The sequence below is a fragment of the Erinaceus europaeus genome, chromosome 2, assembly GCF_950295315.1.
Source record: "Erinaceus europaeus chromosome 2, mEriEur2.1, whole genome shotgun sequence".
NCBI classification, from domain to species: Eukaryota; Metazoa; Chordata; class Mammalia; order Eulipotyphla; family Erinaceidae; genus Erinaceus; species Erinaceus europaeus.
Genome location: NC_080163.1, coordinates 69,165,236 through 69,177,441, shown reverse-complemented (window position 1 = coordinate 69,177,441; position 12,206 = coordinate 69,165,236). Strand labels below are relative to the sequence as shown.

The window sequence follows — 12,206 nt, the reverse complement described above, 5'->3', positions numbered from 1 at the left end:
ATTTAAATATTGAGATATATGACTCAGTGGTCACAGTCTGAACTTTAAAAATATGACTTAACATTAATAGACTTGTATTTCTCTCAAAGGGAATTTAGTCTTTGTTCCTTATGTTTTTGTTTTCTCCCTTTCGTTTTTTTTTTTTTTTTCATAAAAAGATTGAAAGTCCCTGCAGTATTAGTGTGCAGAACATAAACTACAAAGCTCTTCCTGAAAGGTAATTTTCCAGGAATGAAAAATGTAAGATGGTGTTTGATTGTTTGGTTTTCTGTCATTCAATGTTACATTAAAACAACCATTTTTTCCATAACTATGAATGGCCTCACTTTTAAAAACTGTCAGTTACAAATGAAAAGCGTTAACACTTTGAAAGTAAAGCCTTTCCCAAATCCCGCTAGATTTTCAAATGAATTTGGAAACTAGTCAGTGGTACATATTCATACACAGATGTATCCACTATTGGGAGAAAATTAAGAAACCATTTATATATTCATTCTCACCCATTATGTTAATCAAAATATTCCCTTCCTCTACATTTAAAAAAGAATAATTTTCTAATTATTTCTACTTTTTTACTAAGGACAAATTTATTATTTAATTTTCCCTGAATTTTAATGCATTGGAAATTAGACATCATGAAATCTACGTGAATAATTTGATATCCTTTACAGAATGAATATATATATATACATATATATATATATATATGTATATATATATATGTATATATATATCCATCCCTTCATGAGAACAGAGAATTGTTTATATAAGTATATAATACATGCATGTGGCCAAGCTTTGGTTCACCTGGTTGCAAATATATGTTACAAAGTGCAAAGACTTGGGCTTAAGCTTCTTGTTCCCACCTGCAGGAAGAAAACTACACAAATACTGAAGCAGTGCTGCATCTCTCTCTCTCTCTGTCTCTCTCTCTCTCTGTCTCTCTCTCTCTCTGTGTCTTTATCTAATAAGTAAATAAAATGTTTAAAAATACAAACATACATGCGTGTGCTACTACATATAGTTATATATTGTCTGCACAGGCATGTACAGTGCATATTTCTGATTCCATTTATTTTGGGACATATTTGAAATATAGTAGCATTAAAAACTTTATTAAAATCTAAAATCAGTAACATCCATGGATTATATTTGTCCTATTTTATTGTTTCTATGGAGAGGCCATTATTATGGGGACAGGTGCCTTCTGATAAGGGCAGATCATACATTACCTGTTTCCACTAAAAGACAAAGTTTTCCCTTAGGGCTACAGTATAATCCTTGACTCAGATTTTAGAGGTTATTTATTTATTGATTTATTTCCTCCAGAGTTATTGATGGTGTTCAGTGTATACTACACGAATCCACTGCTCCTGGAGACCACTTTTTCCCATTTTAAAATAGTTTTTTATTGGATAGACCTGAGAGAAATTGAGAGAGGAGAAGAGAAAAGTAGACACCTGCAGACCTGTTTCACTGCTTATGAAGCGACCTTCCTGCAGGTGGGGAAGCATGGAGCTCAAATCGGATTCTTGTGCAGGTCCTTCTGCTTTGTACTATGTGCACTTAACCCAGTGTGCTACCCCTAAGCCCCCTCAGAGGTTAATTTTACAGGTGACTCAAGAAAGGATTAAAATTCTGGCTGCAGTTAAAAACATATGCATACATATATATAAATAGCACCAACAGAATCTTCACCTGTGACTTGATGTGAGTGGCGTCAACTGAATTAATGTTACAGTGAGAATAATTCTGCCATATGTATTCAAAAAACATGATTTCTTCATCATTCAAAATATATATACAGAATTACTTTAAACTGGCATTAGGACCCATGCTACAAACCAAAACAGCTGTCTTTCTTCAATTTGCTGGTTTCTCTGTGCCTCCATATTGGACAATTCTTAGGGCAAGTTACATGAATGAGAGTGCCTACTGGTTAATGATTTAGAACAGATCCCAAAGTAAACACTTTATTTTTTAAATTTATTTTATTTATGATAGGGTATAGAAGAGAGAGAGGGAGAGGAGGATGGAGAGAGAGAAAATAGAGCATCACTGTGGCATGTGAAATTCTGTGGGTGTTGAACTATGTACCTTATAATTCTAAATTCATCACTTTGGCCACTGCACCACTAAATGCAAAAACATTCCATTTTTTTGTATTTTAATATTTATTTATTCCCTTTTGTTGCCCTTGTTGTTTTATTGTTGTAGTTGTTGTTGGATAGGACAGAGAGAAATGGAGAGAGGAAGGGAAGACAGAGAAGGGGAGAGAAAGATAGACACCTGCAGACCTGCAGATGGGGAACCAGGGGCTTGAATCAGAATCCTTGCGCCCTTGGGAGTCGGGCAGTGGCGCAGTGTGTTAAGTACACGTGGTGCAAAGCGCAAGGACTAGCATAAGGATCCCGGTTCGAGCTCCCCGCTTCCCACTTGCAGGGGAGTCGCTTCACAAGCGGTGAAGCAGGTCTGCCGGTGTCTGTCTTTCTCTCCCATCTCTGTCTTCCCCTCCTCTCTCCATTACTCTGTCCTGTCCAACAACAACGACATCAATAACCACAACAATGTTGGGCAACAAAAGGGAAAATAAATATTTTTTAAAAATTTAAAAAAAAGAATCCTTGTGCCCTTCCTTGCATTTTGTACCAGGTGCACTTAACCCGCCCAGCTCCCAACATTCCATTTTTAAGTTCATTTTTATTTCATTTATTTTTCGTCTTTTTTTCATTTTATTGGAGATTTAATGTTTCAAAGTACAGTAGTTGAAATACTTTAGACATGTGAGTTATTGTTAAGATGATGCTTAGGTGTACCTATCTTTTTCACTTTCATTCCATGCACTCAAGATACTTCAGCCTTCCCATACCCATTGCAACATCCCTGCCACCTCTGGGTCTCTGCACTTGCCAAGACCTTGGCTGAAATAGATTCTCCCATTTGTTCAACTCATCCAAATTGTGCTGAAAAATAACCTTCCTTGCATGCCTGCCACAAACCCTCAGTAAGAAGTTTGTTTAGTGCTACTGGGACACTATGCACTTTCAAGATATGGTGGCAGACTTGTCATTGTTTTATAATTATTTGTCTCAAATATTAGATTTTGGCTCTTTTATATTAACTATGTCTTTTGAGTCCTAAGTACCTGATACTTTGTCTAACCTGAGAAAATATGTGCATGTGTGCATATTCTCCTCAAATTTGAATATACTGCTTTAGGTTGGTATTTTCTGGAATACTGACAGTGCATTCATAAACTCTACTGAAATCTGAAGTTTCAGGGACAAAATGCCTATTCAGATTTCTTTTAATATATTGTAAACATCATTTATTATCTAATCTGCCTACTTTAATATGTGTTCAATGAAATAATGTATAGCATATGTATGTGTATATCAGATACACAGATGAGGTGAACTATGCATTAACAATGATATAAAATGTTTCAATTTTTATTGGAGACCAGGAGAAATGTGGAACAGTTATGAAGTTTCTTCATTATTTTAAAGTTTTTTTTTAAATTATTTATAAAAAGGAAATACTGACAAAACCATAGGATAAGAGGGGTACGACTCCACACAGTTCCCACCACCAGAACTCTCTATCCCCTCCCCTCCCCTGGTAGCTTTTCTGTTCTTTAACCCTGTGGGAGTATGGAGCCAGGGTCATTATGGGGTGCAGAAGGTGGAAGGTCTGGTTTCTGTAATGACTTCCCCACTGAACATGGGCGTTGATGGGTCAATCCATATTCCCAACCTGTCTCTCTCTTTCTCTGGTGGTGCAGGGCTCTGGGGAAGTGAGGCTCCAGGACACATTGGTGGAGTCGTCTGACCAGAGAAATCTGGTTGGCATCATGCTAGCCTGGAACCTCGTGGCTGAAAGAAGAGTTAACATATAAAGCCAAACAAATTATTTACTAATCATGAACCTAAAGGCTGGAATATTGCAGATGAAGATTTGGGGTCTCCGTTTGGAGACCATAGGCCTATGTTAGTTTTATTCCAAAGGGCCCATGACTACACTAGTTTTTTTCTGTGCCTGACTTCTGATATGCAGGTGGATCCAAGGTATTGTCTGGGGAGATGATGTAATGGCTGGATGAAGATCTAGAAAGCCAGATTAGGGAAGACTAGCTCCCAAATATGGGAAAGGTGTATAAATATTGTTAACTATAGACCCCATCAATTTGATCTGGGGCCTATTCAACATAGGCTCTTAAAAAAATTTTATGAGAGCTTAGGAAAAGTATACTTCATAAATTACATTAAATATCTTGTATGGGGGGGCAAGTGGTGATGCACATGGTTAAGCTCACCCATTACAGTTCACAAGGAACAGGTGAAAGCTCCTGGTCCCCACCTGCGTGGGGAAAGCTTCACAGGTGGTGCATTAGGGCTGCAGGTGTCTCTTTGTCTTTTTCTGTTTTTGTCTCCCGTCTCTTCTCAATTTCTCTCTATCTATATCCAATAATATGTAAAATTTAAAAAGATTTGGGGGTCAGGTGGTAGCGCAGCTGGTTATGCACACATGGCACAAAGCACAAGGAACAGCATACAGATCCTGGTGCCAGCTCCCGGCTCCCCACCTGTTAAGCTACTGCTTAACAGGCGGTGAAGAAGGTCTGCAGGTGTCTATCTTTCTCTCCCCCTCTCTGTCTTCCCCTCCTCTCTCCATTTCTCTCTGTCCTATCCAACAACAAACAACATCATCAACAACAATAATAACCACAACAAGGCTACAGCAACAAGGGTAACAACAGGGGAAAAAAGTGGCCTCCAGGAGCAGTGGATTCATGGTGCAGGCACTGAGTCCCAGCAATAACCCTGGAGGCAAAAAAAATTTAAAAAGATTTAAGAAAGAGAAGAAAAAATATTTTGTATATAAAATCTAGCTTTTGACTTTTTTAGATGTATTAGTACATTGCTAATCTAAGGAAACACATGGAGACAAACAAAAGCAGAGAGCCCAGATCTACTGTACAGTTTAGTCTCTTTAACTTACTTTTCCTGTTATGTCTTTCTGCTCTGACTTACATAGTGCTATGGACCAGTATGCTCACAAACAACTGAGTAGAACTTAAAGAGCTATTTCTATAATGTCTTGTTTTATATAAATATTTCAGTGAGAGGGACTCTAGAATTAGATTAAACCTCCTACTTTAATAACTGCACTCCGATTAAAACCTGTAGTTTGGGGATCTGGCCAATAGGAAATCCATTCTGTATTACGACACTGCTTTTCAGGATAACAGTTTGCTTGGTACATTGTGTTACCATTCATTACATGTTTATTGAATAAATAATTCATTCACAGCTTATTTTCAGAGTTTTTGATCAAGAAGAATTTTACTAACATACATATGGGTAGCAAATAGTAAAGAAATATAATGTTGAAATACTTATATCATGAGGGCTTTATGGTGAAAATAATAACATTCACAATATTTTAATATGCATATCAGGCAGTAAGGAATGGAAGTCATAAAGATAATGATTTTTGCCCCTTTTTGTTGCCGTTCAGTTAGCAATGCTGATGGTGGTAGTAGAGGTAGCACAATGTATTTATGTAACATTTAACCATTTATTACATGTTTTTGTATAAGTTAACTCATTAACATTACAAAACCTTGGCTAATAAATTTTAACTGTTTAATTTCATGGATGAGAAAAATTAAACCTTAAAACTGTGTTACTTACAAGGTCATGGAACTAACCCAGATTCTTAATTAGGTTATTTGATTTAACCTAAATCATTTATTTATTTATTTATTTATTTCTAACAAGACTCAGTGTTTGCTTTATGGTGAGATAATCGATTGCACTTTAAAACAATATAACTGTTTTCACTAATTAGAAGACAATTATATTTTGGAGATTAAAGGGGGGAGATTCTATTTCCAAGTCATATCCTAGCAGAAAAAAGTGCAAAATTAATTTAGAATTTCTCAAAACCTATTGAAATTCAATTTCCTTTATATTCTTACCCCAAAGAATGCAAGCATACTTTTCTGATAGTCCTAAAATTTAAGAATCTCAGTTTGTAATCAGTCTGACCTTCAGTGTACCCAGTGTCATTATAGATTTAATAGATGCTACTGCTTTCAAATATTTTATTTATTGGAGGGTATATAAGTGATTATACCTCAATATATAACTATCATCTGATGTTCCTATTGTCATTTAGTAAATTTTCCTCTTTGCCTCTCGTAGATCCGGGCTCTTTTTCTACAAATACATGGTTTTGACATTGCTTTAATAACAATTAACACATGATGTTGCAGTCTTCCCTTTTTTGTTGCTCCATTTCTGGACATTGATTGATTGATTCTTAATGGAGATCTTGAGGTAGTCAGAACACTTACTCTCAGAGTTTTACATCCCACTCTCAGGCTCTGAATTTCTGTTTGAAAGCTGGACTTGCTACTTTATCTAGAAGGTATCTATTAAAATGACAGGAGAGTAGCTTAATTGCTTTTAGATATCACTGTGTTTTGTGAATTGTATATTTGAAACTTGATTCATCTAATAATCTTTTGCTTTTATTTGTCATTTGACTTACGCGGGATGAAGGTGTTCTCATTAGAGATTGCTATTATGACGCCTCTTACATTTCAGGTAGATACTTTAGACATTCATGCAATATTGCTAGTTAAAGAAAAATGCATCATTCATAATGTATGTAGGTGACTGCTCATTCAGACTACCATATAGATTTGGCTATATATTCCTTATCAGGTGACCCTTTTATGCAACAATGAATTACTTTGGACAGGACTCCAACCCCTGATGGGAGTATAAGCATTTGATGCCCATATAAAATCTCTTAATACCTTTGTCATTTCCTCTAATGCATGGATTTACAAAGCCTGAGGGAACTTGGTATTTATTGAAAATGGAAATTGGCATGAGCAGTCAGTAACAAAACGAATTAATATATAACATATTCTATGAAGCCTGTTGTAAATTTAACTTAAAGCATTCTAAAAATGCCTCTGCAATTATATCCTAAAAACTTCTTAGTCCATGTGATATATGCACAATCTGTTTTTCTGAATGATTTTATTACATATTTTTTGCCATAAACTAGTTATTCCCTTACGGTTTATGTTATTTGCTTTATGGAGATTTTTTGAGAAGTCCAGGTACTTACACTTGGGTTGCTTTTTCTATTGAAAATACAATTTGCTCACTTTATTCAGGTGTTAACGGTTTGCATTACAGTTTGTTGACACACTGGTACAACCCCTCATCTCCCCATGATAGTTGTCTGTAAAACACTTATCACCTCTAACCTAAGTCATTTTCTACCATCAAACACCAGGACCCCAGACCTCCTTGACCCTGTCCGTTTCCTTCCTTCCTTAAAATCAATACTGCATTAGCTGTTTATTGTGTGATCTTGCCCCCCCCCTTCAATTAATGTATTTGATTGGGGGAAAATCTGTGTGACAGAATCTGTTGTTTTCATTGCAGTGACACAAATAGTGCTTGTGTGTTTTCTGTGGCAAGGTACCATTTTTATAGCTCGTTGTCTTATGTTCTTGCTTACATATATAAAACATAATAGAAAGTTATCACTCTTGTGACCCTAAATGATTTCTAAAGGCATTGGCCATAACATTATGAATTATGTTTTCTCCAAAGTGCTTATGGATTTAAGTTAATGATATGGTGTGAATAATCAGAACTTCTCAGAATTACACTGATAGCATTCAGAAAACCAAACTAAGTCACACAAAGTGAATTCATTGGACTGGATGTGGTGCAAAGTAGTGCATTACAACTTCTCTGGGAAAGAAGCAAAAGGGAGGGGGTGCTGAGGGTGTTGTGTCATGGTGGAAATGGATATACGTAGGGAGTAAGATCATTGAATTTTTTAAAAAACAAAAGACAAAAAGTTTCATTCTTTTTGTTCTTGATCATCTCTGCTTTGTTCAGCAGTCGTTGCTTTCTTCTCTTAACTTTCTAGTAGTGTCCTGGAACTTTGTTCCTTGCTAAATATAGTGAAGAGTCTTAAAAAAAAAAAAAGATTGTGGCTTCTACCCTTTCAGTTCTAGATTGCTTCCTTCTGTTTATTATTTCCCTGAATTTAGGGGAGAATCACATCTATTCTACTCTTAATAAATATAAGTGTTTATGTTTTCTTAGGGCCAACATTACTACAGTTTCCAGGCAGCAGAGACACACATCGAATCCTTTTAGTTAACCACTCAGTACAGTGAATCTTAGATTCAGTCTTTCACTGCACAAGTATCTGTTAATTCCTTCAGCAAAGATAAGCCATTCTACAAATGTAGTTTGAGGAGGGCCACTTAGTCATTATGTCTACTTGTTCAGTAACCCTTCAGGTGTGTTCAGCTTAAGGCACTATAATACACTAGTTCAACGTCTTAGCAGGCAGTATATCTACATAAGTCTTGCAAGCATGTTGAATTGAGATAAACAATTTTGCAGTTATGCAAAGCTTTTCAACACATACTCTTAGAGCTAGTTTGGATTGTGCTTAGCACCCTAATGTCTATACTGCCAATATAGACTGTGCTCTAATACTTTCTTTAATTTGGCAGGAAACGACAATGGTGAAGTCCTCCCTGAATCCATTCCATCAGCTCCTGGGACACTGCCTCATTTCATAGAGGAGCCAGATGATGCTTACATCATCAAGAGCAACCCTATTGCACTGAGGTGCAAAGCAAGACCAGCCATGCAGATCTTCTTCAAGTGCAATGGCGAGTGGGTTCATCAAGATGAGCATGTCTCTGAGGAGAGTCTGGATGAGAGTTCAGGTAAGCATGAAGCAATCAAAAGAAACCATGTTGATTCCTCAGATCCTCATGTTACACCGTTATATTGTAAGAGTGTGTAAGTCACCCACCGTTGCCTTATTTGAATGAGGTTATAGTTATATCCCAAAATACAGGAAAGCGTGTCCATTGGTAGTCTATTCCAGTATTCTCTAGGGGCATTTTTTCTTGCTCTATATAACTTTAATACCTAATTTTCTATGAAAGTTAAAGTTCTCAGTGGAAATAAAACCAGGCAGTCAATGTTTTCATGTCCTGAATTCCAAATATGTTTAAGACTTTGTTTTTACCATTTTCATTTTTAAGAAACATAAGATTAATTTCATTTTTTCATTTTTAATCTTATTAGTGACTTAATATAGAATTACAAAATTATAGGATATCAGGGGTATAATTCTGCACTGTTACTGCCACCAGAGTTCTGTATCCCCATTCCCTCTAGTACAGTAGTTCTCCCAAGATTGCAAATAGGGGTTGACTATTATTCTATAACTATCTGTCTGTATTTATATATATTTGCTTATTTTCTTACCCCTTCACCCCGGGTCCTGCCTTCTCGTTCTTTGTGAGTCACACCTACACCTACTCCCAAATATCCTTCCTTTTTACTTCTTCTCTCACTGGGTCCAGATACAGTTGGAGTTCAGAGCCTCTGGTCATCCTCCCCTATCATTTTCCCCTCTCTTGGATTATGGACCAAAATTATTTTTGAAGTGCAGAAGGTGGGACATCTGGCTTCTGTAATTGCTTCTCTACCAGACATGGGCATTGGCAGGTCAGTCCATATCCCAAGCCTGTTTCTATCTTTCTGTAGTGGGATAAAGCCCTGGAGAGGTGAGGATCTGGAATACATTGGCGAGGTTTCTACCCAGGGAAGTCAAGGTGGAATCATAGTAGCATCTGTAACTTGGTGTCTGAATAACGGTAAGATATGAAACAGGCCAAATGACTAATGGATAGGAACCAAAAAGGAGGAATAGAGCAAATTAGTATAGGGATCTTTGGATGGAAAGACACAGGGAAGTCTGTTTTAGGTATGTTGATAGGGATCCATGAATTTTGTAGTTTTTGCCTGAGCTTGATAGGTAACAGTGTCAGAATTGCTAATAGGGCTATAAAGTTGAATTAAGGCAGAGAGTAGCTCCCAAACTTGAAGAAAATCTGTGAAGGAAATTATAAGGTTATTTCCCTTAGTCTCTTTTAGATACTATTCTTCTGTGATGTCACTGCCCATAATTAGTAGGTTTTGAATCTTAAGGTATATTATTATTATTATTAATTATTATTATACAATTAAAGATCCCAGGATAGAATCTCCGATATAAAATCATTTGACAGCTATATTTACTTTAATGGTTTGGCTAATTTTACTGAGTGGTGGTTATGAAAATTATCATTCTAGCTAGTGTATATTAAGAACTCAGTTAATACCAAACCCTTTTAAATATTTGACATACATTAACTTCAACAGCCACTTTGGAGGAATAATGCTATTATTGCCTACTCATAAAGAAACTGAAGCACAAGGAGTTTAATTAAACTATGTTTCTTTTTTTTCTTTATTGGGGGATTAATGGTTTAAAGTCAACAGTAAATATAGTAGTAGTTTGTACATGTGTAACATTTCTTAGTTTTCCACATAATAATTCAACCCACTCTAGCTCCTCCTCTGCGATCATGAATCAGAACCTGAACCATCCCCACTCCCAGCTTCAGTCTCTTACTTTGATGAAACCAGTCCAAGTTCTGCTTTGTATTTTATTATTTTTCAATTTATTTTTTAATTAGTGATTAAATAATGATCAACAAGATTGTGAGACAAGAGAGGTACACTTCAATTCAATTCCTACCACCAGAGTGCAATATACCATCCCCTTTCATTGGAAGCTTCCCTATTCTTAATCCCTATGGGAATATGGACCAAATCTCTCTATGGGGTACAGAAGTTGGGAAGTCTGGCTTCTGCAATTTCTTCTCTGCTGGGCATGGGCATTGACACGTTGATCCATATCCCCAGCCTGTTCCTGTCATTCCTTAGTTGGGTAGGGATTTGGGGAGGTGGGGTTCCAGGACATATTGGTGAGGTCGTCTGCCCAGAGAAGTCAGATTGGCGTCATGGTAGTATTTTTCCACTTTTGTCTATGAGTGAGATATCCCATATTCATACTTTTCTTTCTGACGTATCTAATTTAACATGATTCCTTCAAGCTCCATTCAAGATGGTGTGAAGAAAGTGAAATTACCATTTTTAATAACTGAGTAGTATTCCATTTTGTAAATATACTACAACTTTCTCAGCCACTCATCTGTTGTTGGACATCTGGGTTGCTTCCAGATTTGCCTATTATGAAACTATGTTTCTATTGCTAGAACTCTAAGCAAAATCAGATGACTCAAACTATTCAAAATTGCAAGTTTTTATTTTTAATGTCTAACAGGAGTATGAGTTTTAACTTTGGAACTTCAGACCAATTAAAAATTTTGAATCCTGAATCCAATCTAGTCTCAGCCTAGAATGTTGATTTTATTAATCCTAATTTATTTACTAGATAGCAGATTTTGAATTTTATTTTTAATATACTACATAATTAGGAAGTTTCAAGTCAATTTGACTCATTAACTATATATTACTGCTGAGTATACACTAGGTTAAACTTTTCAGAGTATTCGAAGATGAATAAGATAGGAATGCTAATCTTCTAGAATTTTATACATAGAGGTATAAGATTGAAGTGTGAGTTTTATAGATGTTTTTGAGTACAAAATATACTTAGAATCCTGGGATCTAAAGGTAAGAGCTGAAAGGTATCTTAACATTAAAGCTTAGCAACCCTATTTTTCCACATTAGAAATCTCAAGTTCCAAGAGTTACAACTAATTCATGACATAGATGTTTCTCTTGATTGTTCCTTCAGAGGTATTTTCTTGTCACCTGCACCATCTTTGTGTACAGATTTCTATTTTCTTCTTCCCAATCAAAAAACATGACTAATGGACAATCGGTTTTAACACAAGGTGCAGCCATCACTTTTTCACAATTAATTAATTTAGTTTTTCAGTTTTTCAATTTAAAACCTTATAGTTCCCCACACACACACTGTTTTTTTTTTTCCTTTTCCTAACTATTTCTACCATCTCTTTGAGAATTGATCCCATATACTGTGTCTTGTGCCTGGTATTATTGCACAAATGTTTGTAGCAACCAACAATACTGAGAACTTTACAAAATTTCTTGGTATAGTTTCCTTCTTGACAGAACTGGTTGTAGTCAAAAGGAGGACAAATTAAGATTTTGTGTAAGGAAAATTTCTGCTTTTGTGCTGTCACAGTAGAGATCTTGGCTAGAACTGTCATTAGAAGAGTTTGAGTAAGAAACAACATGGGAAATTCAGAGAACGACTAT

At 36.0% G+C, this 12,206-nt stretch overlaps 1 protein-coding gene across 6 annotated transcripts in view; it reads left to right on the top strand.

The window, feature by feature from the left end:
- Positions 1–12,206, top strand: part of UNC5D (unc-5 netrin receptor D) — a 704,674-nt gene that overhangs the window by 387,798 nt on the left and 304,670 nt on the right. For all 6 annotated transcript variants that reach the window (XM_060182795.1, XM_060182801.1, XM_060182791.1 and 3 more), the window contains exon 2: positions 8,567–8,785. In XM_060182795.1, the coding sequence (XP_060038778.1) occupies positions 8,567–8,785 (219 nt within the window). The remainder of the gene's footprint in view (positions 1–8,566; positions 8,786–12,206) is intronic.